This window comes from Hyperoodon ampullatus (genome assembly GCF_949752795.1).
Source record: "Hyperoodon ampullatus genome assembly, chromosome: 8".
In the NCBI taxonomy this organism is placed as follows: domain Eukaryota; kingdom Metazoa; phylum Chordata; class Mammalia; order Artiodactyla; family Ziphiidae; genus Hyperoodon; species Hyperoodon ampullatus.
This window is the reverse complement of record NC_136921.1, coordinates 55,624,939-55,652,308: the sequence shown is the minus strand read 5'-3', so window position 1 is coordinate 55,652,308 and position 27,370 is coordinate 55,624,939. Positions and strand designations below refer to the sequence as shown.

Sequence of the window (27,370 nt, the reverse complement as noted above, 5' to 3'; positions counted from 1 at the left end):
TCATATAAGCTAAGCTGTGTTATTAGGATTAAAATAAACTCATAAATCTTCTGTAACTAATAATAACATTCACGATTACATAGAACTTGCCTGTTTAACAGAGTGTTTCTGTGCACTTATAGCCTTACTTGTCCCCACCCATGTCATCACCCAGGGGTTCATCCACTCATGGATTCCGTCAGTATTTTTTGAGCGCTGGCCAATGTGCTAGGTGCTGTCAGGTCAGGTATTATTAACACATTTTCTAGATGGAGCACCATTGCTCAAAGGGACCAGACTGTTTGTCCCAGGTAAAACACCAGTGAAGTGATACTGACAAGATTCTAACTTAGCTCTTAAATTTCCAAGTCCAGTGCTTCCCCCCACCTCCCCGGCCTACTTTGCCTCTGCTGAAGCTGTGAGGTATATTCCAAAGTGATAACCACAATGACAAATGAATCAAAGTTAATTAAAAACTTCAACTTGGACAAGAGAGAACTCAGGAAATTAATAGAAAAGAAATAAATAAAAAGGTCACCATGGAAGGCATTCCCGATCATTTAAAATTGCCTACCTGGGCAAGGCACAGAACATGGCTGCTTCAGGATGCTGTCTTGAAAGGGCATCTCTCCACACAGTGCATTGTCTACAGGTACAGTCCAGTGAGACATTGAACCATTGTGGACCACACAGGAGAGGCTGCGGATCTGGACTCCTTCCCCACAGTCTCCACCCTGTCAGAGGAAAGGATGCTGTCAGCATTACCCAAATCATGATCATCTCAAAGTTTTGGCTCCTGCCATCTCTTGCTCAAAAAAACCCTAGTTGCATATTTCGGCAGCTTCCTCCTCTTGAGAGTTATCTTTCAATTGTTGACAATAAGGCATCCCTGAGCAATTCTCCTAGAGCTGATAGAGCAACTAAAGTACAAATGCAAATCTATGCCTTGGAATTTATGCACTCAGCATATGACAATTCATTTTGGAACTCAGCCAGGATTGACTGAAAAAGAAAAACAATACCTAATTTGTCTAGGTGTATGTGATAAAATGGCCTAATCCATAATCACTCCCCCAAGAGAGCATGTACAGCCACAGAGCGTACATTTCTCTTTTGTTTTTCTTTTGTAGGGAATTCAGTACTTTCTCACATGGATTAGGTTTGGGTTTCCAATAAAACGCTGATTTTTCTCTATTGCTACGAGAAGTTGTTTTCCCAGAATGCCTTCTGTGCTGAATACTATTCTTTGAAGATATTTCATACAAGTCCCACTTATATTATTCTTGGTGATTAGAAAAAAAATTGTGCAGTGTCTCACAGAAACAGAAGCTTAGAATTGGAAGGCACTTAGTGGTTATCTAGTGCAACCATCTGCCTGATGAAAGATTTCCTACTGTAACATTTTTAGCAGATACTCATGAGATGAGTATTATCTCCTCAGTTTTAGTCAGGTGCTCATACGTCAAAAAAAAAGTCCACTGGCTATTTGGATAACTGTAGAGGGGTAGCTCTGTTCTTGCATAAATGCCTTAGAAAACAGAGCCTAAGACAAAGCTTCTATACTAAGGAGGTGAAATCCCAGGATAGCAAGAGTGAGGGTGAAAGAGCCATCGCAGGTACGGAGGAAAAGGAAATATAAGGTAGTGTGTTGTCAACTGGCCTAAACTTCCGAGCAAACACAGCTGGTTTCTTGGTCAATCACAACATCTTCTAGACAGGCTGTAGGGCCATCCATGAGGTGGGGAGGGAGGAAAAGGGAGAGGCATTACATGCCAGCTCCTCCTTGGATTCAGTCCTCATTGATCAACCTTCACCCCATGGAGTATTAACTCCTCTGTACTTCCAAGGTATGTTACTCAGCTCCCACTAAGTCCAGAAATTGGTGGAAGAGCTGGAGCTTTCATGACTACTACTGGTATGGATGGAAAGAGAGAGAGAGAAGGAGAGAGAGGATGACCCTCTGCATGGGCTCCGTTGCTGCAGATAAGGATGCTCCATGTTACAAGTCATTATTAGGTGACAGACAACCGGGCTCTGTACTGGGAAACTGAGTTTCAGCTCCTTCTTATTTCCCACCCCCCTCCCACCCCAACAGAACCCAGAAACTGCATTGCTATGCCTGGGAGCTTCTGTGGCCGTGGCAGCAGCAGGAGTGAAGAGGGACAGGGTGGGCAGCGAAAGCAGCCCTGACAGTGCTTCTGGGCATGCAGCAGGTGAGCCGGGGCTGATGGGCCTGCTGAGCACCAGCCAGGTCAAGGCACTGCGGCAGCGGCTGCTGAGCATCAAGGGCAGGTTGTGGATGGACTGCCGGATGTGCAGGATGGTACAGAGTGGCTGCTGAGAAAAATTCTTTACAGAAGGAAGTTCGGATTCAAAGCCACACTGGCAGAAAGGAAAAGGTGAGACTTGGAGGAGACATTTCCTCTCCTCCTCCTGAGTTGTAGCAATGTAGGGCCTGATGAAACTGAGTAGACACACATATAGGAACCACCACCTCCTTTTCTAGAGCTGTCTTAACAAGAATTATGATTTGTTTATCTAACAATGGCAAGCCCCACACTGGATATATCAATACCTCATAACTGCTCTAATCATCTCTACAGTCATTGTGAAATTGTTTAAAACATGCACCCTAATTTTGAACCTAAGTGTACTTTTTTTTGGAGAAGTAGAAGTTCAACACCAATTCACAGTATATTCATTCACACCAAATGTTCTGGTAAACGTTCACTCCCTGAAGTGGAAAATACCTAGTGTAAGTTAAATTTCTGTTTGGGGGAGGACTCTCTCTATCACTTATTATTCCAGATGATGGATCCATGGCAGAATTGTCTAAGGTGTATGTTTCGCTATAGAGTATCAGAGTTCGTGAACTTGGAGTCTGAAGATACTGCAGCGTGTCTGAAATTTGAAGTTACTGCTCTCTGGAACCTCAGGCAACAGGAGATGCAGTTGATTAGAGCTCTGTTTGACATTCCAGGAGATGGGGTGTGCAGAAATGACAGGAAACAAGTCTACATCAGGGATCACTTTAAAAACCAACACAAACAATAATACGCTCCTAGTATGTATCCATGATCAACCTTAATCTCATACCTTGACAACAACAGCTACTGTATGAAGAGAAATCAGCATCAGCATGATAGCTTCATTCATAAAGCAAGCATTCATTCAGTCTCACTCACGAGACTTCACACACTAGGGCTTGAAAACAGAGCCAGGTTTCTTAGAGCCAGATGGTCAACAGCAAGGATTCTGTCACTGACTCTCTCCTGTCCAGATCATTAAGGGACTTTCTGTATACTCTGAATCGGCATCACCAGATGTGGATCAGCAGATGGTGCTAATAATCATAATCAGAGCTGTAATCAAACCTGTAACAACAACCTCAATTTATAGAGCTCTGAATTTATGTCAGATACTATGCTAAATATGAATTTGTCTATCCCTACCAAAACCCCCTAGCAAAACAGCTACTCTTGCTACCCTCCCCCATGATATACATAAGAAAACAGAGGTTTGGAGAGTTTGAAAACTTGACAAAAAGTGCAGAGCGAGAAACTGGAAAAAATCTTGACCAAAATGAGGCCTGCTGCGCTCCAGAGTCTGAGCTCCTAAACAGGTTTTGCAGCATACGTGTGGATGCGTGTTATCAGCTGGGGAACTTGGAAAGAGTTAGGAAACCCTGAAAAAAAGTGAAGCCTGAGGATAAACATTTCCATTTGCAAATCTCTTTCCACATAAGATGGAGGCAGAATTGGCATATCCACTGAGCCCTGTGCAAGGTCCTCTTATTAGGGTTTGGTACATTTGATGGCAATCAGCCACTTCAACATCTCTACCACCTCCAGTGAATGAGCTTTCAACCTGCATTTGGCAGGTCAGGATATAGTACAGGACAAGGAGAAGCAGGACAGCTGTGAGAGAAGTGCGCTTCCTTTGTGTGTGGAGGCCCACGTGTATTTTAGTCAGTAATTCCCCAAACTCAGCTTACATAAATGTTTAAGAAAAGGCAACTCACTGAAAAGATATTGTGTTAATTTATCTCACAAAGCATTCACAAGTAGGCTTTGAAGAGCGGGAGTACAGTTCAAACTCAGGAAAAACTCAACTCAAATGTCATCAAGATTCACTTTCTCTTTTGCCTCTGCTTTTTTGTGTCACCTTCTTTGTTCTTCTTGCTTCTAAGTGACTAACTTTACCTACAAGGTGGGAAAATGTGGCAGCTAAGAGTTCCTGAATATAGTATCTTTGAACAGCTTCAATTCCATTCCAAATTCTTGGGGAAGAACGCTGATTGGCCTCCTTTGGGTAAGGTGCCCACACAGGAATAATTACTACAGACTTGTTTTTTGAGAGCTTTGCCTGGATTGAGTCTAACAGTTGCCTCCCGACTGGAAGTGTCAGTGAGGGAATAACCTCATCTAGAAATCTGAGACACTTCTCAAATTTCTAGATACACCTGCTCTCGTGGTCTCCAGGGCCTCCGTGCCCGGGTATCTCCAATAGATGCCACAACACCCCCGTCTATCCCCACCAGCACTGCTACAGAGAATGTTCACAACCCACCACTCTGGCCCCTGTGGTTCTGGCTAAAGCTCAATACGTGACAGCAAAATGAAACATTACATTTGACATTTCCCCTTAATGTTCCTATGGGACAAATTGGCAGACATGTCTATTAAAAAAAAAAAAAGGCTCTGATACCTGAGAAGGTAAAAGGGAAAGTACAAAAGAACATGTGAGGTATAGTAGCAGTTGTATGGCTGGTAAGACATGGAGTGTGGAGTTTGTCTCCCATCCTTCCCCTCTTCTTCCTGTGTTTTCTCTCCCTTCCCCTGCAATGGGTTCCTGAATTCTTTGAATTTATTTTCTCTACTTTCTCAACAATTATCAGGAGAAATCTTCCTTCCATTTTCTTAATTGTAATTCTAAGCAGCACTTAAAAAATTGCTGAAGGGGCTTCCCTGGTGGTGCAGCGGTTGAGAGTCCGCCTGCCAATGCAATGGGTTCGTGCCCCGGTCCGAGAAGATCCCACATGCCGCGGAGCGGCTGGGCCCGTGAGCCATGGCCGCTGGGCCTGCGCGTCCGGAGCCTGTGCTCCGCAACGGGAGAGGCCACAACAGTGAGAGGCCCGCGTACCGCCAAAAAAAAAAAAAAAAAAAAAAATTGCTGAAGGCTTAGGAAAGAGGGTTGTAGACACAGTATTCATATTTAAAGCTATTAGGTTACTATTTAATTAATTAGCATGGTTACCTTATTTTCTGTAAAAAGGAGATTGAACAAATGTACCACACATCTTTGTTCCTCTGGGACTTATTAAAATACATGGGCATTTAACTTCTGCAAGATAATAACGCTGCATGACAATGTCATCCTGACAGGAACACTAAACATCTCCATGAGAATACTCTGCAGATTTCTTAATGCATAATCAAAATTATTGTTACCTAATTAAAATCTGCTTTGGAATATGAACTGAAGGATAAACCAGTAAAATAAGAAAATAGAGAAAATCAACGTGCTTTTTCTTATACAAGAAGCCAGAGAGAAAAATGCTGTAGAGGATCTTTGCTGACCCAGCAAAAGTTCTGGGTATGTGATATATTATGATGTTACTAGGCATTTATATTTCAGGTCAATAAAAAGCAATCATTGAGGAAAATGTAGTAACCTTGGTTCGTGTAATAATGTTAAAATATAACTTACATACACTTTTGGTTTTCTGCCCACATGCAAGATTTTGTCTAAGCCTAAAAGTGTTTTTTTAGGAAATACAGTCTACAGCAAGCTGTGCATTTCCATAGCATCAGGGTTTTGCCTAATTGCATAATGCTTTGATATTTCCAACAAGCCAAGGAGATAGAGAATTTTTGAGGATGCCAAAGAGATTGGAAGTCCCCTGACCCAGCTTATTATAAATAGTGCCCAATGAACAGCTATTTATTTTCCTAGCAATATAACTCTGTGTGAGGTTAAGTCATTTGGTTCTTTTTTCCATGTTCTCCATTGCATAAAAATACACCTTGCCAGGCCCCTGGTAGCGTGAAATTTGTTCCATCAGCATATAGGTTTGACTAGACAAGTACTTTGGATATACTGAGAAGCATTTCTCTGTCATTCCATGACCTACCTCCAATTTACATGCAGACCAGTTGCTGAGGACCCAGCTGTAGCAGGGGGTCACTGGGCAGGTTTTCTGCTGGGTAAGCTCTGTGGGGCATGGCCGTCCTTCTCCTTGGGTTGGCATAATGATAAATCGAGTCCGGCTCATTCGACCTAAAATGATAAGGAAGATGTCAGCTTTTTCCCTTAGAGTTTGGCTTGGAAAGGGAATTAAAGGACAGAATGTTGACTTACATACAAAAGCCTTCATTAAAACACACTGAACTTTGTCGTGTTCAGGTTTCAGTTTTTCTGCCATTTTAATTTAGGTCTCTATGGAGACACAAGTTATCTAACGTCTGCATAATGCTTAAGGATCTGAAATTCTGTCTGTCTTCTACTTTAGCCGGCTTAAGTCCAAACTCTGTATTGTTGCCAGATAGACTGATCCCCATAAACACTGGCTGAACGTTAATTCAGTTAACAAATATTTATTTATTAAGCTTTAAATAATCCAAGCATCCTGCCTTGTGCTAGGGATATAGTGATGAAAACACCAGATGTACCTTCTACCTTCACAGACCTTATATTCCTTGCTAGGATTACAAATATTAAACAAAAATAGAGTTGTATCTTGTTAGTTTCTAAATCAGAAAATAAGGTAAAAATTGCATATAATCCAAATTACCCTGGAAAATTCCCTAGGAAGGTGCCACCCTGAGGTTCCAATAGTGTCTCTCCATTAACTCAACATGGCCAATTTTCCTAGATTTTAGGACCAATTTCTTTTTTCACTGAGTACAAGATAAAATTGTTGACTTGTGTGAAGAAGCCATGTTGTTTGAAACACACATGTTCAAATGCTGGTACTCCATTTCCTAATGAAAGGAAATTGGTTAATAAGAATAACTCAAGAAAGAGTAGGGCTCCCATGTCATCTTATACCCACTCCTAGGCATCAGGTCATAAGCTCATTAAGTGGAAGAGTGGATGGAATTTAAGTGTCTTTGTTTCTCTCTTGCTCTCCCTCCAACTCCCTCTTGTCCTTACTCCTTTTTTACTGATGAGGTATGATGTGCATATAGTTTCATTACTATTAGCTATCTGTGAATTATCTGTGAATCCATGCCCTTCCATTGGTGTTATAAAGTTAATTATGTAATTGTATCTGTGATAAATGTTAAAGGAAAAACAGAAGGTTCCATGAGAGCATGTTATGGGGAGGCTGCCCAGTCTGGGAAGGAATCAGTTGAGCAGTTGAGCTTTAAGCAGAAATCTGAAGGAGCAGAACAGGTTTGAGGACCTGACAGGCCAGTGTGGCTGGACAGAAAGAGCTAGGAAGAGAATAGGTTGAGGGAATACTGTTAAAGCTATTAAAAGTGGGGTCTTTTAGTTGATGTCAAAGATTCTACATTTACCTCTTAAGAGAAATGGAAAGAGAGTAATGACTTCACTTCTGCATAGAATTCACTTGAAAACCTTGGCTAAGAATTCCCAGATGCCCTCAAGTTCAGGGAGAAGTAAGGGTAACTCACACCTTCAGTGAACTAGACCTCTTAGTGGCCACCAGAATATTATCATAGATTTGGTGGTAAACTAATTCTCTCTGAGAAGAACCTTGAGGAAAACTAGGAAGTTCTAATCATTGGATTCTAAATTCCTTGAGGCCTGGGATTCTGTCCCTAACATGGTACTCCATATATATTAAGCACTAATGAATATTTATTTAATTCATAAGTTGTCTATATGATATTATCTGGTATCTGAAAATGTGTGATGATATATCACCGTAATTATTTGGCAGATACCATGTGCTAAGAAATTTTCTAAATACTTTAAATGTACTGACTCACTGAATAATCGTAACAACCCCGGAGGAGAATTCTATTATTTTTCCATATTATAGATAACATAGGCTTTGCAAATAACAGAATCTACCCATTCTGCCTCCTTGGGCCCTGGGAAGAACATGCTTTGGACAGATGTTCCTTCCCAGCATCACTCAAATCAAATCATACAGGTTGGACATCACCTTATTCATATGAAACATTGTCCCTGCTTTATGAACACATTTGGCTCAAGATTTCACATCAATTCTTGTTTAAATACTCTTCAGTTTTATGATAATCTTTGTTTATTCTCTTGAACTAAGTATCTATTACCCTAATGTCATTATCATTGCACTCTGTTCTCTGTCCATCTATGTAAGAACAATGACAATGTAGTATCACCTTTATCACAGCTAAAGAGGTTCTATTTCATTAAAACCAAATAACTTCAAGCTTGTTCTTAAATTGATGGCATACATCATGGCCATTACTTTAGGACTATTTTATTTATTTCCATTAAAGTGACAGATACTTTCTGCTGGACATCAAGGTGGGGGGAACCTAATGAAGTCAATGGAAAAAAAATGATGCTGTTACTTTTTGAAATAATGAAGTCTTACACCCACTCATTGAAAGCACATCCATACAATTTCTCTGCCTTTTGCTATCCAAACACCAAGATACAATTTTCAAACAATACCAACTTCTATCAAGAAGCATATAATACATGACTCTTTTTGAATTATGGTTTTCTCAGGGTATATGCCCAGTAATGGGATTGTTGGGTTATATGGTAGTTCTATTTGTAGTTTTTTAAGGAACCTCCATACTGTTCTCCATAGTGGCTGTATCAATTTACATTCCCACCAACAGTGCAAGAGGGTTCCCTTTTCTCCACACACTCTCCAGCATTTATTGTTTGTAGATTTTTTGATAATGGCCATTCTGACCGGTGTGAGGTGATACCTCATTGTAGTTTTGATTTGCATTTCTCTAATGATCAGTGATGTTGAGCATTCTTTCATGTGTTTGTTGGCAGTCTCTAGAGGGGTGGGATAGGGAGGGTGGGAGGGAGGGAGATGCAAGAGGGAAGAGATATGGGAACATATGTACATGTATAACTGATTCACTTTGTTATAAAGCAGAAACTAACACACCATTGTAAAGCAATTATACTCCAATAAAGATGTAAAAAATAATAAAAAAAGAAGCATATAATAATTCTACATTTTGAAGTATATTATCATGTTTAATTGGCTAATATTAAAGTTCATAAGAAAAGTATTGCTAATGAAGGCATGAGGGTATAAAAGGTACCTACTGCACCTCAAGTTTCTTTGGGGTACTTGATATCTTTTAATAAGTTCCTTTTTCTAAGTCAGGGGTATTTGGTTGTATAAATTAAATAATCAGAGAAAGTATCCCTTAAATTAGGCACTTTCCCCACAATTCCTGAAGTTGTAAATATAAAATCTAGCTACATGGAATACAGATGGTATAGACAAGGAGGCCCACCATTTCCAATGGTCCCTGGAATTCTAAACATCACACTGCATGTAATATTCAACCTTGCACCTATCTCTCAGCAGTAATTATTCTATTATAAAAGGGACCTCTAACAGCAGGAGACTTAAGGAATTGTTTTGTGATAGTGATTTTTCATGAGAGAGGGAAAGCAGGGGAGGATGTGGCCAAATGAAAGATATTTAAAATTATGATCTGATATAGAATATGAGAAAAAGAAAATTTTAAAATAGCTGATGAATGGCGCAAAGAAACCTGGACTTGGCATCAAAATTCTCTAGTTGGAAACAGTTCTCTCAAATTAACAGCTTGTAAATGATGTGACTGTATGAAAGTACTTTAACTCCTCTGAGCATAAATTTCCTCTCCTGTAAAATAAAATTAAGTATACAGAGAGTCATTATCTGAGGATAATTCATGCTGGGGAAAATGCCACTTAACAATGAATGTATTTCAAATAGGAATTAAATTATTTTTAATAAATAATGAAAAATGTCTAAATGGGACTTTTTCTGCAACTAAAAAGTATGCAAGTGGGTTTATTTTATCTAATATCAACTACCATGCAGGTAATTGCAACTAGGCAGTTATTATTAGGACAAAGAATAAATCAACCATTGATATTTTTTACATAATTTTATGATGACCCTATGAAAGTTTTATTCTATTGTGACTGGCTTTTGCAGTTTGATCATATAATCTTTGTTATTTGAGTCACTTTTCATCAATTTTCTCAAGAGCTCCGCTTAATCTTTGGTGTACAGATTGCTCCATTTTGTGCCCCTTTTTTTTGTGGGTAAACATTCCATTTGCAGCTAGAGATGGACCAACAAATACGTTGATGCAATGACAGGGCATGTGTTAATCCAGGGGACTCGTTGACTGGGGGACGGCTTTATAAGTGGTCAGTTCAACAGCGAATATTTTGGTAGTATCAGGGGTTCTGCTTCCTATAGATCTCACAGTTATGCTGATTCAGGTGAAGAATACTGAGATGATGAGGACCCCTTGGACTAATCTCATGTTGTATATGAATTTAAAAATACCATATATGAACTACCTTAACAACATAACTAAAATAGAGTAGGTGCTGCCTAAATCTTAATATTTTTAATCATTTATTTTGACAACTACTATTTCATGTATCAATTCCTAGACCTGGCCCTGGAACAAACCTGTAATGGGTATATAAAGCATGCTACTTGTATTCTATTGGGCTTTTTAACATTAAATGCACACAGCTACGAAGTCCATAATGATTTAGCCTGGTCCCACCCAACCTCTTACACCTTAGCCTACGCTCCTTCTGCCCTCAGAGTAAGAGTGAAGGTGGCTGCCATCCACATCCTCATGCTTCCAATTTAAGAATAAGAGAAATTTCTTGGACACTCTCCAGACAACTCTTGTTTGGTTTATGAATCTATTTGAAACCTGAATTCAATAGTTGATACAGACAATATGTTTAATGGGTAATACCAATGAGATATAGAAACTGATTCTCTTATTCATCTGCACTTCAGGCTATAAAAGAGAGAAAAGCACTAGCTCCAAAATGTTTCCCCTTGAATAAAGACCCAGATTACAGTAGGTTAAGTTTGCTAGCAATTCTCTCTGAAACGTTTCCTCCCCTCCCTTTAGGAATATTGGGAGCTCATTATAAGCAACAGTGATACTAGGCCTACTGTTAAATTAGCAATAATTTCTGGCATTGAAGGAAAAAGGATTGCATGGTAAGACTTCCAGAAGAAAATAGATAGTGGGGCACACTAGTTGTAACACACACACACACACACCCAAAGAAAGGCCAATACTGGTATCTGCATACAGGTTTAAAGCATATTGGACCAGATCACACTCCCATTGAACTCAGCAGCAGTCAGGCTTCACTGAGGCTCCACTGACAAAGGGGATGTGGGAAATTTTAAGCAGTAAAAAAAACCCCTGAAAACTCATTACATAGGGCTTCCCTGGTGGTGCAGTGGTTGGGAGTCCACCTGCCGATGCAGAGGACGCAGGTTCGTGCCCCGGTCCGGGAAGATCCCACATGCCACGGAGCGGCTGGGCCTGTGAGCCATGGCCACTGAGCCTGCACGTCCAGAGCCTGTGCTCCGCGGTGGGAGAGGCCACAACAGTGAGAGGCCCGCGTACCGCAAAAAACAAACAAACAAACAAAACCCAACTCGTTATATATTTGTCAATGTATACATTCATAAAAAAGAGATGGAGTCAAACACAATGGTTCTCTGTTCTGACCATACTTTCAGATCCAGGGAGCCAACCACCAACACTGTTACAGTGATAGGCTCTACACAATGGTTCTTCTGTGGCCCTGACAGATGCTCATTGAATTAACTGAAAATCATGGTTTTGATAGCTCTGGACAATTTGAATACGACCCAGGCACACAATGCAAAGTACGTTTGAATGGGAAATTGGAAAAGGAAATATAAGAATAGAGCAATGAAGAACATACCTGTTTAATCTTAAATAGTTCATTAAATATCTGAGCAATTTATATGAACATACCTATAAACTCCAACGTACCGTAGCCATGTAAATACGAAGACAGTAGTATATGAAGTCACTTTGAGCTTATAGAATGTTATTTGAATATTACTATTACTGGTTTGCTTTCCACCTGGGAACTATTTTTTTTTAACATGAGTTATATTTTCAAGGCATGTGCACAACCGTTGGCAGGGAATGGTCTTCCTGAGCTGACATCTGTAAGGGTTGGCCAACCTACACCACAAAGGATGATGTTCAGTGTCACTAACCTCAAAGTGATGATGGTCCTTCCTGATATGCACCAAAAAGTTAGGTTACTGAATAAAATGTTTCCACTTTTAAGTATTTGCTACTTTGAATTTATTCTTAAGCTTTTGGTGGCTGCTACCTAGTATGAGTCAGTTGAAAATACTAGCAGATTACAAAATAAATGAAAAAAGAAGCAAAGGGATACTAACAACCACCTTGTTAATAGCTGGTCAGGTCAATCTATTAATCAGTTTTAATCACATATGTCTCTGTGGTTAAGGCAATTTATTGTATAATACCTTTTGTCATTATAAAAGTATTCCTCATTATGGAGGGAGGGTGAATACAGTGTTCTAGGATATAGAGACGATATAGCATATTCTTGCTTAGTTCTGTTCCCTTCCTTATCCTGCTTTCTTTGCTTTTTTTCCCCTGAGAGCACCTGTTCTCCCCACCTGCCTCATATCTATCACTTCAACAAGAATCCCAGTCTCATTTCCTATGTGATAAACTGAAGCCCAGAGAAATTAAATAATTTGTGCAAAGTCACACAGCTAGAAGGATGGGAACAAAAATTGGTTTTACTCCAAAAGCATCTGCTTTCCAACAAATCTCACCTGGTCCAAGTCAGGTATCAGATGCTATGCTGAGGTCATTAGGCCACTTGAACAAGTTTGAGAAGTACACTTAGGTCTCCCCTCTGCAATAAATGGGTTACCTGTATTCATACGTTTCATATTTTCCTTTAGAAGACACTACTTACAACTAGGGTATTAACACCATACTCTGTGATAACTCTTTATTTGCTTTTGGGTACTTGTCAAGAGTAAATTTCTGAAAGCAGAAGGAAGTTAGATTGTCTATAAAATGCTCAGTTAATTTCATGCAGTTCTTTATGCTGGACATCTATTTTTTACTTGTTTTAACACACATCATCTGGAATTTTTATCCAAGTTTATTTTTTAAGTGCCAAGTTTGTTGTAAATATACAACCTGGATTGACATGGATTGGGGATCAAGGTTATTTTCTAATATAACGGAGTGGAGAAAAACTACGATCTGGATCTGCAGCCTAAAGATAGATCTTCAGCATATGTTTGACATTGCTGAAGAAGGAAGGTGCAGAAATGATTCTGCCTTCAGAGCTACAGTCCATGGGTTTCCCCTATAGAGGGACTCCTTGGTTGTCTAAAAATGGCTTCAGGCATCCAGACACATTTCATCCTAGAGAACACTCAAGTTAGGCAAGGCAAAGAGTCCGTAAGTTTTTCAGAGTAAAATAGATGAGCCCCAGCCATGACCATCTATTTGGGGGTGGGGTTAGCAAAGTAAGGAAGTAACAAGACCACAGGTTTAGAGGTCAAGATAGACCATGGTATCACGGGAGTGAGATAGGTCTTTTAAAGGCACAAGATTAGGCACTGTTGCCTTTGCTTGGAGATAGAGCTCCAGATTTCTCTGTGACAGTGCGTAAGCATTCTAGCTGCTTATTTTCAGTTCTATTCCCAACAATCACATTTCAGACCCATTAAGAGGTATCAAAACTTGACAGACCACTGTAAGTATACAGCAGAAATACCCCCAATGAGGCTTTCTCCGTGGGATGCAAGATGACAAAGTCACAGAGAGTGATTTTAGCAATCCTGGAGCTATCCTATCAGTCTCACACATTCCCTATCTGGAAGACTGGCTCCCTGCAGCTATATTCCAATTAGATGGAAGAGATAATAATATGCAACACTGCTAATTATGAGACAAGTATACATTTAGGAGGCTTAAAATTCAGAGAGACTTAAAGCCCTCACTGCACTTTGTGTTCCAATCTGAGATCCATTTCCTCTGCTTATTCTTAAATACACCTAAAAATTATGAGAATTTTTATAAAGTGACATAGCACCCAACCCAGGACCAAGTACATAACATGAACATTTACATATACAGTGTCAGATGTAAAGGGGCACAGTGGAGAAAATGGGGCTTAGAAGACACCTGAACTTGGGTTCAAATCTTTCCTCTACAACTGACAAGCTGTGTGACCTTGAGCAGGTTACTTAATTGCCTGTCACCATACCTGTAAAGTTATGCCTATAATTTCATACTACTCTTGTAAAGAGCTAAAATACTCCTGGTACCAATAATTGTGCCTTTGACCAATAGATATTAAAAAGTAATTATTCTAATATTTCATCTTTTTACTGATAAAAAATAGTGGAAGTGAATTCTGCAAAGGCTGGCTCAGTCTTACAACTGGCCATTGGAAAAGCCAGCTTTAAAACTGGATATTCTTCTCTAGTCTTTCTTTTTTCCCATTCTATAATTTAGCTGCTTGTTCTCTGTCATAGGAACTAATTACTTGATATAGTCAATAAGTTTGAGCTGTTATAACTATTGGACTGTGTGTGATCAAGGATATGACACTGATCATGTTTTATTCAGACATAAACTGAAGGTTACTGGCTTGCCTTTTTAAATCTTTAAACAAAAAGGAAAAGAAAAAAGCTGGAAAGCACAAACTTGTGGTGCTTTGGAGTTAATACAAAATTATTTTTTTCATTATGGACTAGAGTGGACAGAAAAATCATATGCCATCTGTGAAACACAAGAGGCAGGCTGGATTACATAGTATAGAAAAATATTATAAACTCATACACCCTGAATTAAAAAATATGAAAGGGGAACAAATCATAATCTGGGATTAACAACCTTTTTGGAATGTTATCGCTTAAATAATAATTATGAATAATTCATGATATGCTAAATTTAGGGAGTTCTACATTCCACTGAACTGATGAAAATTCAACAGACAAAGATCATGACTAATCCAAATATTAAGCTCTTCTATTACATGCTTTGATCTTTGAAATCTATCTAAAAAGATCCCTTAGTGGAAGTCTAGAATCAGTCTCTCTTTAAGGTGAAATAAATTGGATTCAAGCTGTTCTAACCTTGAAATCTTTAACACAATTAGAAAGTATATGCCAAGCATCAGGTGTACATTAAAGAGACAACCCAGATGCTTGGAAATAAAAAAGAGCTCACTTCAAAGTTTCCCCTCAGATCAATGTAGTTCTGTGGGTTTGATGGGGAAGTGTGGCTATGGGGGGAAGCATCCAGGGCACCCAGCTTGCCAGGATTTGCCTGACAGCCCGGTGACTTCCTAAACGGAGACAATGGTGTGCATTTTGCTCTTGATAAAGAAGTCAGTGGAGAGCCGCAGGTGCTGAAGTCAGACTCCCGTGCAAATTGCTTGCGCACTTTCGTGTGACTAAATAAACTCTGTCTCCTCTTGTGGTTCCTGCCCATTGCCATCACCACTTGGAAAAAAGAAAGCGGCTAGTACAAACGACAGCTGCAGGCCGCATAGCACAGGGAGATCAACTTGGTGCTCTGTGACCACCTAGAGGGGTGGGATAGGGAGGGTGGGAGGGAGACGCAGAGGGAAGAGATATGGGGATGTGTGTGTGTGTGTATAGCTGATTCACTTTGTTGTAAAGTGGAGGCTAATACACCACTGTAAAGCAATTATACTCCAATAAAGATGTTTAAAAAAAGAATAATAGGGCTTCCCCGGTGGCGCAGTGGTTGAGAGTCCGCCTGCCGATGCAGGGGACACGGGTCCGTGCCCCGGTCCGGGAAGATCCCACATGCCGCACGGAGCGGCTAGGCCCGTGAGCCATGGCTGCTGAGCCTGCGCGTCCAGAGCCTGTGCTCTGCGATGAGAGAGGCCACAGCAGTGAGAGGCCCGCATACCGCAAAAAAAAAAAAAAAAAAAAAAAAAAGAATAATAAAAGGTGGCAAACTTATATTAAAATAAACCGACTATGGAATGGCCCTAAATAAATATATTCTGAATTGGAAAAATAAAATAAAATAAAGTGATTATTGAAAAAAAAAAGACAGCTGCGGGCACACCGTTTTAGAAGAGACAAGGCGCAGATGTTTTTCAATGGTAGTTTTCAACCTTTTCAGCACCAGAGTTTGGTCTCTTTTAAGAAACAAGTTCATCTGTGCCATATATTGCTGCATTTGATTATTTGCTGTTTGTTTTTCACTTTTAGCTTGTGCTGCATGAGGATTAAGGCATGATTTAAATGCAGAGTTGTTTCATTTTGGAAACAGTACTATCTGCCAGGGGGCTGGTGATCAGAAAAGAGTGGTGCTGGAAGATTGGAGCTGGAAGGCTGGAATATGGAAGGTATTGATAGTTTGAGGGAGGATAGAATAGGATAGGATAGGGTAGGGTAGGGTAGGGTAGGGTAGGGTAGGATAGGGTAGGATAGGGTAGGGTAGGGTAGGATAGGATAGGATAGGATAGGATAGGATAGGACCACAAAGGCTGTCTCAGCAGTGTCCTGACGGTAGCTGCCTAAAAATTCAAGGGCTGTGGGTCCTATTCTTTGTACTGTTCATTTTATTTATTTTTTTAAAGATTAAGATTGGGCACAAATATAATTTCAAAACATTCCTTTTTATATTTTGTTTGTAGTTCCTGATATAGAGCCTTGAATGCAACAGGTAGTCAAAAAATGCCTGTGAGATTGAACCCTGAGAAGCTTAGTAAAGAAAACACCAGTTACAAGAACTATGGCACCTTGTCATTCAATTCTGACATAAATATCACCTCCTCAGTGGCCTCTCTTCCCGCATCCCTCACTCCCTGTAAGACACTTGTTATTCTCCATCACATAACTTGTTTTTTGTTTCAACACAGCACTCATCAGTGTCTGTTACTTTTGTGTATATTCACTTGTCTATTTGCCATCTCCCTGTCTTGTCATCACCATCTAGTTTCCTACTAGAATGTTAGTTTTATGAAGTCAGGGGACTTTGTTTCCCTCAGATCTTATCCTTTCTATACATGGTGTATCCTCAGCTCCTGGGAGAATGCCTGGCTTCGGGAAACTTCCAGTGAGTATTTGTGAAATATATGAGTAGACGTCTCTAACAGCCCTGACTTCAAGAATAGAAGTCAAAATAGCAGGATCACCATATAATTTATTTTCTGCACTGCCACTTTTGACAATGAAAGAGTACACCAGTAGGTGTCAGGATAAAGATAATAGATGTAAACTTTATAAATCCTGGTTCAATAAATAAAGGAAAAATGGAATACATACACATTTAGATTCCTGGAAGGTTTGCCAAATATCAGGATTATGGAATATTTTTAAAAAGGCATTATTACATCTTAATTCAGGAGATCAAGGCATCTAAAGGTCAAGAAAGGATTCTCAAGAACTTATCCTAGCAGACCCTTAGAAGCTAGCTAGAGGTGATTTATAAGTAGTGCTATATTTATGTGCCAATGGAAACTATCAAATGACTTCCAAGTGCTTTACACAATTCGATTCCTCTATGTAGTTAACATCCCTTCCTTAGTCCTCTGTGCCTTAGGTCACACAATGACTTTCCTTAGGAAATTTTCGATCGTTTGTCTTGTTTATTATTCTAAGGATTAGAAAAGGTGAATTTAAGTTCAAACTCTAATTGCCTAGAAATCTCTAATAGTGGGATTCAGATTTGGAAAGTATTTTTCCTTGTTTGTTTTTGTTTTTCAAGTAGACTAACAAGGTCTCATGAGTCCACAGCACTAACAGAACTGCTTGAAAAATTAAAGTCATATTTTATAATACTAAACTTACAATTGGGGGTCCTAGTTTCAAAGGTAGTATATTAGCATAACATGGAGATCTGTTACATTTCACTGACTTTGTACAGTGGCAGAATTAGGATATTTGGGGCAAAGATAATGATAAACAGATCTTCTGTCTCCTTGCATTGAACACATTCTTGAGTAATGATACTCAAGACTTGTGAGTTTAATTAGAGAGAGAGGAAAATAGCCACTGGCAGGGGTTGGCTGCCTTTGGGCTTACGATCCAGTCTGCAAGCTTCTCCCCTTCAAACTTTCCCCTATAGTCCAGAACCACCTGGGCAGTGACAAACGTTAACTGAGATTCCCCCCATGTGCCAGGTACTGTGCTTCAGGGGAACTAGAGGGATTCACCTGTGACGAACCCAAACAAGGTCACTGACTCCTTAGACAGACATATTAAAATTGATTCAGGGACTTCCCTGGTGGTCCAGTGGGTAAGACTCCACATTCCCAATCCCTGGTTGGGGAACTAGATACCGCATGCATGCCGCAACAAAGATCCCGTGTGCCGTAAATATGACCTGGTGCAGACTAAATAAATAAATATTTTTAAAAAAATGCCATTTGAAACATTGTAAATGTTCATTGTAATAATCTATATTGACATGATGACAAAATAAAAATTATTTAAAAATTGTTTCAATTTATACATAATTAAAGTATTAGAAGGTGATAGTGGGGGTGATGGTGAGATATTCCATGGGAGGCAAGGAACCAAGGTGGAAGGAAGCATACACTCAAGATCGTGACTGAAATATACTATATCACAGCAGAGAGATCCAACATGATAGTGGAGGGTGATGGGGATAGAGAGGCAGGCATGGGGGAGATCCTGCAGGTCCTCGTGGACCATGCTCACAATACAGGACTTCAGCCCTTCTCTACTTTTCCACGCTACCCTTTACGGCTGTTCTCATAGCTGTAGGAGAGTCACACCTCCTAGCAGAGGCCCACAAGGACAAGACTGCAGTGCTTCTGGCTGTGGGATAACCAGAGTAGCTCACGCTGGACAGGAAAGCAACCAGTTATTCACATCACTAATGCAAATAACACCTCTAGTTTAATGAACTCATCTACATGTAATATTACCTATTTGTTTACTGTGTGTTGTCCCTCAACTAGATTGTAAGTGCCATGAGAAGAGGGAAATTGTCTTTTCCCCCCCACCTCACTGCTTCATGTCCAACACATTGTACTATGACTGGCACATTAGTATTTGTTTAATGGATAAATGACTCTTAAGTCAATAGGAAAACAACTGTTTGGATTTGCATTTTCAAAATATTACTTAGACTGTGATTTTAATGTATGGACTTTGAGTGGGGCAAAAGGATGAGATGTGAGAGTGGACAATGAGAAGAACTGAGCCTATGGGATAATCTTTAAAAGATCCTAGGGAGTCTCTGATAACACTCTTTACTGCTGGTGCGTAGGAAGGTGGAGATGGAAATTAACACATAATAAACACCCATGCTGTGTCAGGTACTGTGCTAGATGCCTACATATACTTCATAGCATTTAATTCTCAAACCCCAAACAAAGCCTCTAACATGTGCATGAATTCCATTTTAGAGATGAAGATGCTGAGACTCAGATAGGGTAAGTCATTTGCCTAAAGAGCTGCAATTTGAAACTCGATTTACCCAACTATAAAGTTGATGCCCAGCTGGAAACTATACATGCTGCCAATCAGAATATTTGAGAAACTAATATAGGTCAATCAGTCACTGAAATCTTGGTCGTAAGATTTGCCATTTGGTTTCCTGAGGTGCTTTGAAGGCTCTCAATTGTGCAGGAAATGGCATGCTGTTATTTCTGGACATTGTGATTCCCAGATTTTCATTTTGAGTGATGCTCTTTGTGGAAATAAATTTCAATTTCCTTAGCTATGTTTTTCTAAGGCATATACTGAGTACTGTTGTCAGCTCTGCCCTCTCCAGGATCTTAGAGTTGAGTTCACAGGTGAGCCCCTTTGCCTGCTACATCCTGCGTCTGCTCCTCAGACAATCCCAACTAAGGCAGAGAATTATCAATAGCCCCAGTATGCTCGTTTGTGAATAGCTTAGAAATGAGCCCATATCCTAGTTCCAGTGGTCCAGTCACAGAGCTTCTAAAAACCTTCCAAATATCTTTGTTTGGTGATCAGATCCAGGTCTTTTAACCCCTTTCCCCATCAGATTCCATTATTCCTCCAACATGCAATTCTTCTTCCCTTTTCCTCCCCTACTTAGTGACTAACCATATAGCAGGATTTTCCCTAGGTCCCTATTCCAAATTTCTGACATTTACCTTGTGATAAGCTGTAACTCTTTTTCAGGATGAGAACCCTATCCTAAACCACAGCTCTGTGCTTTCCTGTTAAGCTCTCCTTGTTCTCTTTACATGGACACAAGTTTTGGTCCCTACTTTAGCCTGATGGCTGGAGTGCCATCTATTGCTGCCATTTGCCTAGCTCCCGAGTAGCAGCTGCCTCCTGAATTCCTCGCCATTGTTCATTATTTACCCAGGAACTTATAGTATTAATAGCTATCTGTTCAGCAAAGATTTATACTCCCTTTCCTCCACAGGAACTGTTTCCTCCATGACACTGTTGCTAAGAAGCGACTGGCCATCCAGAAACTACATTTCCTACTCTGCTATCTTGCACTGAGCTGGAGAAGTGGAACCAAATTTCATCCGGTGGAATATAGATAGTAGAGATATACACAACTTCCACTCTGGTCCATAAAAACCTCCACAGGATGAGCTGGATATCACCCTCCCGAGAAAACTGATTATGTTTAAGCAGTAGGGCCTCCATCAAGCTGTGTCCTTGGTTGACTTCGTGAAGCAGAAACTACCCCTTCCTTTATGTGAGTGAAAAATTAGTCTCTAACCTATGATATGAAGCCACTGTGACTGGGGGGGTTTACCTGATACAGGAACTAATTTTACTTATAGGATACATCTTCTTCTAAAAGCCACAGAGGCCAACATTTTTTGAATTGGTTGAACTTAGGACCTTTAAAATAAACACCGTCCCACGGGGTCAGCAGCCCCTCTGGGGTCTGCCACTGTTACTAGGCCAGTTCTTCACCCTCTGCCTCATTATAAAGGACTGATACTACTCAGCCATAAAAAAGAACGAAATAATGCCATTTGCAGCAACGTGGATGCAACTAGAGATTATCATGCTAAGTGAAGTAAGTCAGACAGAGAAAGACAAATACCATCTGGAATCTAAAATATGGCACAAATGAACCTATCTATGAAACAGAAACAGACCTACAGACATAGAGAAAAGACTTGTAGGTGGTTGCCAAGGGGGAGGGGTGTGAGGGAGGGAAGGTCTGGGAGTTTGGGATGAGCAGATGTAAACTAATATATAGGATGGATAAACAACAAGGTCCTACTGTGTAGCATGGGGAACTACAGTCAATATCCTGTGATAAACCATAATGGAAAAGAATATTAAAAAAAAAGAACGCCTCATATGTGTATAACTGAGTCACTTTGCTAACAGCAGAGATTGGCACGGTATTATAAGTCTACTGTACTTCAACAACAAAAAAGAAACATTAAAAAATAAAAAAGGACTGATAGGAGACCAGGCTCGTTCCCTCTGCTCCCCTGGGTCAGCCTCATGTGATGTCCAGCTGGCCAACATGCCTTATCCCATGTGTCAAGCTATGGCATATGGAGAGATACTTAAAAACTAAATTGTCTTGTGGGAACCAACACAGGGAAGCCACATACCTCCATGGCCACAAGTCTGTGAGCACTCTGTCCAAGCCGTCCACCCCGAGAGCTGACAGTTGACCACGCATTCCACCAGGCAGTGAAGGCTCATCCTCTGGGGCTTCTCCAAGTTACGCTGCAGATGGGAAGGAAATATGATTGTACCGGAGAATTCACAGCAACATCAAATCAAATCACTATCCTTTTATGGGGTAATAATCTTGATTCTATGAGAATAATCTTTCTACATTTTTGTGGGGAAAAATATCCTGGCTTGTAGAAACTGATGGCAAGCCTAGAAAATGATGGCCCTTAATTCATGAAATAGAAACTTGTCAGCCCAAATTTTTTTTGATAAAATCCTCAACTTTAGAAGTAGATTGGAAGTTAAGGTACCAGGAAAGCAGGCAGTTATATGACACAGAGATCTGTCCTGTCACTGAGCCAGCAAGGAACAAGGAGGATGCCTCACTGTTAAATTTAGGCTCCCTGTCCTCTGGATGGGCCAATAGGACATAGCTCAAACTAATAGCTACCTAGGCTAAAAAAATAAACAGAAAAAGAATAAAACTCAAATCTACAAACCATCTAAAGTTTGTAAAAAAGACCAATTAGACTAAAAACAATTATGGTCTTAATCAAGGGAAAAGTTGATGATACTGTTTCTTTTCCTCTTATCCTCTCTGAAATACACATCGAGGCAAAATTACAGATTTTCTAATGGCCAAGGTAGAAGAGGTCTTAGTGAAAGAATAAATCATCCAAGAAACACAGAAAGAATAACAAAAAATTCTGTTTTAGGAATCACACATTGTGTGATTGGGGAAAATGCTAACACTCAATACAAGTTAAATATTAGCAATGTCCACAATGAGGTAAAATTAATGATTATAGAATGATTACTTGCTAAGTGGGCAAAATAGAAATGACCACATGGGATCTATGATCCATTTGAGATATATAGGTATTCTAGGTAGGTTAATTTGGGACTTTAACATTCTTTAAATATTTGCTGGATATACGGGAATTTAGAAAGCAGAGAAACTGATTTTTCTATTAATGAATAGTTTATATTGCTCTTTGTATCAAAGGGAAAGATTTATTATGTACACTAAATGTAAGATTTTCACTTATTTGGAGTTGTTGTAGATTGGTGATTTATTTGTCTTGAAGCAGACAACATCTTGAGAGGGAGATGAAATTAAACAAAATGTTAAAATAAATCACTGACACTTGGTAGACAGAACTCTGCCCTGTGTTAGCCAGTCTCAGCATTTCATTAAATGGGATGTTCAATTTCAGATGGTCTAGTCTCAGGGGTGGTGTTGGTCCATGGTGATACTGTTGGTTTAAAGAGATGTTATGGCAATACTTAACAAAGTTAAATCAGGATCGGTGAGGAGGGTTTTGTTCTGATTTTAATTTCCACTTGTGGACTCTTCTTACTTAAGGAGAAATGGGACAACTTTTATTTTGCCAGTTTCCGTGGAAACCTGAGCTAACTGGCCCCACCTATTTACAATTATTCCAAAGATTGTTTTAGTGATTTTTTTTTTTTTTTTTTTTTTTTTTTGCAGTACGCGGGCCTCTCACTGTTGTGGCCTCTCCCGTTGCGGAGCACAGGCTCCGGACGCGCAGGCTCAGCGGCCAAGGCTCACGGGCCTCCGCGGCATGTGGGATCCCCCCGGACCGGGGCAGGAACCCGCGTCCCCTGCATCGGCAGGCGGACTCTCAACCACTGCACCACCAGGGAAGCCCTGTTTTAGTGATTCTTATAATGGGACAGCATATGGTCATCTTTATTTCTATTAAACTGCCCCCATCGTGCATTTCACTTATACGTTGGGAAGGAAACGCCAACTTTTTGGAACAGGTTTGATTACAGTTTTTGTCCAAACTCCACAGATTTTGTCATAGGGAAAAAAAGGGAGCAATAAAATTACAAAAATTCAAAAGCCACTAATTTGAAACTTGGTAGGCAGGCATTTTGACTTACCTTGAGAAGAAAAATGCAACTGTGCGAATTACCTAGCAAACATTTGCTAAGCAAATTAGCAAAGTATTCTAATAGCAAGTGTTAGTATTCATCTTATATGCAAGGGACAGTGTTTCCTATTTAGGCAAATGAATCACATGCCTGATACAAAGAGTCATATTTAAATATTAGAGTCACCTGATGTCAATAGTTTGTTGGCAAATAAGTTCTTTAAAATAATGGAAAAAACTATATTTTTAACGAATCCATTTCCCCAATGCAAAATGGCCTTTCCTGGTCATTTTAACTAAGTTCAAACTAGTGAGACATAACTGTATGATACTAGTACCTCTACTCTAACTGAACCTAAGCTGTGATGAGAAGAAATCAGACTGTCATTTATATCAAGCATTGTGGAGGTTGCAGACCAATATTAAAAAAAAAACAACAACAAACAAAGCCATGGTTGTGGGATACAAATATACACAACTCACCTGCTCGCATTGGTCCACACTAACAGGCTTGCCATCACTGCGCACACAGCTCAGAAGGCGGGTCCTGATGCCTTGCCCACAGGTTGCATTTTCACTCAGCTGGCACGTGCTCCACTCTACAGGCACAGGGTCACCACACTGAGTTTCAAAGTTATGACCATGTGAGCAAAGTACAACACACCTTTGATTCTCTGCATTGGTGGAGAAGGAGAGTGTGCACAGAATCCTAAAACCACTTTCAAGTGGCTTCTAAAAGCATCCTGCGATTCTTTTATTGAAAAACAATCAATCAGATCACCAAATAACAAAGTGAGCTACCTTCCCAAGTTTGGTTTCTTGAGGTCAAAAGCCAAATAATTTTTAGAAACCATCTCATAGTTGGCTGAGGTAGGAAAAGAGAAACACTAAGCACAAGAGCAAAGGAAAACCAGTTCGGAATCATCTACTTGCTGGGGATAATTGAGAGAGGAAAAAAACCCAACAACAACCAGAAATGATGCTAGTCTTTGATGTAAACTTGAAGATGTTTTCAAGGAATAAATATAATTTTCTAAATCATTTGGTATATTTGGTACAGTGGAGCCAAGAGAGGTACCCCAGAAGGGAAAGAGGGCAAGATATATGGACTATTTCAGGAACTCCATTTTAAGAAAATTATTCTCTCATGAGAGAAGTTTTTGTCAATTTGGCTAATTGTATTACAAACTGGATACCAGGAGTTAGAATAAACCATCCCATAACTAATTCTTTTTAAAAAATCTTATTTTGTTGTTGTGGGTAGAAAAAAAAAGATCCTAGATCATATACAGTAAGAACCTATCTAAGGAGATTTTTCATATTTGGTAGATGATCTAAGAGCTTAATAGGAAGAGCAGAGCCATGTATAGTAAAATCAGCATTTTAAAGACATGCTCTTCCAGTAAAGGAAATTTTACTGTATTTCTTAAAAAATTATTATGAAAACTAATGATCTGAAGGACCTTTAACTAAAGAAAAAGGGAAAATACACCAGGTCAATGTTCACCTATAAAGACAATCAGACAGCCCCACAGAATTCCCTAGGAGGTTCTCTACACGAGAAATCTTGGTAGTGTCGCTGTGTCCTCAGTGGGGAGTTAGTTTCAGGAAAAGGCTATTGTTTTGCCTCTGCAGGCATGTGGCCATTTGGTCATCAGTACTGAACTCGATGCTGAGACAACCGGTTCCACATTTCATGGCATTCTGTGTGTCTGCCGCTGCAGGGAATGGCAGGGAGCAGATCAATGTGACTACACAGTCCTTTGGTATCACACCGAGCCTGGTGGTGCCCAGGAGAAACCTGAGCTGTGTCTGAATGAGGAGGCTGTGGTGATTTTCAGTGCCTCTAAAACATCCCTATCCAGTCACCCCCACATTCATCCTTCGTGAGCCCCATAGAGCAAGTACATCACAAGCTTGAATTTCTTGAAATAACAAAACCCACGGACCAGCTCCATTCTATGACAGCTTGGTTCCTTGCTTTGTGGTTTTCAACCGTACCTGTTAGATTGTACTGGAACTGGAAGCAATTTTCATTGAGGAGGCAGGGCCGCACCTGTGAGTCTTCAGCGCACGTCCTTGAGCTCAGCGAGGGCCTCAGCAGATGGCGGGTTCTTCTCTGCATTGTGTGTGGATCACACGACTATGAAAATCAAAGAGCAGGCAGAGTTAGAAAGGACCCCGTGTTTGTTGATAAATTCTATGTGCGTATCTGTATACACGGAGACACACATACAAACAGCCACAGGGTAGAGACTGTTGAGAGTATGAAACAGAATATTTAGAAAATAAAACCGTTATGGGATTCAATGTAAATAGTTTTTGGGGTTTTCACTTGACAGCTCTTTCTTGTTCTACATTACGATGAAGCCTACATTTCTATCTCCCATGTATAGTTAGGCACATGAGACTATTTTCATCCATTAAACACTCTCTATTCTAAAATTCGTCTGCCATGTAGCAAGAGATGAATGCATTTTGATGTTTCAATGAATGAAAAAAAGGAAGGTAATGTCCCTTGTGCCCTCAGATAGTCTAGCCCAATAGAAATAATCACACAGAACATTTTAATGAGAAAATCATTTAAAAAAAACAGAGAGAGGGAATTATGAAATCAATATTGCCGATATACCAAAACTTTCCTCTTATTTGGGAGGCCCTCTGATCCACAGAAGATGAGCCACTGCATGCTGTTGCCCTTTCAGCAAAATAAATGTACAAATATGAACTTCAAAGATGATCTGCAAAAATCAAAATCTACCCAGGGGTCTCACATGTCCTCTTATAGCCTCAACTTATATGACATTCTCGAGCCAGGTAAAGCTACCTTCTACCTGTCATCCATCTGCTCTACTTACAGAGGGCCTTCAGAAGTTCCCCCCTACTGGAATAATCTCCTTTCAGGTGTCCTAAATCCTATACTATTTCTTCTTTAGAACACTAACCAAGGCTTCATCGTTGACAGTCTTTCTCTTAAGAATGACAGATCCTTCTCTTCCTTCCTAAGCAACCCATGCTGAAGAGCACAGGCTTTGATTCTAAACATATACATATATGTTCCACCTGCCCTTATATGATCATTCTTTGTTTCTTTATTACTCCATCTCCTTTTCTTTATAAACTCTTTGAAGGCATGATGGATCATGATTTCTACTTCCCATATCACTCCCTGAAAATCTTGGTATACATTTTACCCACAGTGGTTGTTCAATAAACACCATTAAATATGGTCACAACATAATTCCAGACCCAGAAACCTTGGGCACATAGATGTTTAAGCCACAGGAAAAAGAAAGGTCTCTGAAGTGATGTCATCAAATCATTTCCATATTTGGGATGCTTTGTTTATTTTTTTATTCCTTTACCTTTTCAGATATTGCAGCAAGAACAACCTGTAAACTTAATCTTGGCTGTTAATCAAAATGATAATGTTGGATGGCACTGAAATATGCAGAAAAATGCCACGAAAGTCTCTTCTAATTTTAAATGTTTAGAGCCATTGAAACACATTTACTATCCATGTGGCTTTATAGTTGAATCATCTGTCAATACTTTTAAAGTCATTTTATGTTTTAATTGTATCAAATTGTCTCTAGATGATCAAGAAGAGCCATTGAAATCAGGTAATTATTCTGAATTATCTGAAAAGGAATCCCATGCTAAATGCTTACAAATAATTTCTTATTAGTTCACCAATTTGCTTGTTCTCATGGGAAGGAATAATAATTTAAATGATTTACCAATGAAAGAAAATGAAAGTATCTTAAAAGATACTCCTGATTAGTGTTCTACTACTTTTCTACCTTATAAAAGTCAA

The 27,370-nt window shown here is 39.7% G+C and overlaps 1 protein-coding gene across 1 annotated transcript in view; it reads right to left on the bottom strand.

Moving 5' to 3' along the window:
• THSD7B (thrombospondin type 1 domain containing 7B) overlaps positions 1 to 27,370 on the bottom strand; it is a gene marked incomplete at both ends in the record, with an annotated part of 801,311 nt that overhangs the window by 17,710 nt on the left and 756,231 nt on the right. The window contains 5 exons of the mRNA XM_079709630.1: positions 554 to 713; positions 6,113 to 6,258; positions 21,586 to 21,703; positions 24,037 to 24,152; positions 25,555 to 25,696. Of these exons, the coding sequence (XP_079565756.1) occupies positions 554 to 713; positions 6,113 to 6,258; positions 21,586 to 21,703; positions 24,037 to 24,152; positions 25,555 to 25,696 (682 nt within the window). The remainder of the gene's footprint in view (positions 1 to 553; positions 714 to 6,112; positions 6,259 to 21,585; positions 21,704 to 24,036; positions 24,153 to 25,554; positions 25,697 to 27,370) is intronic.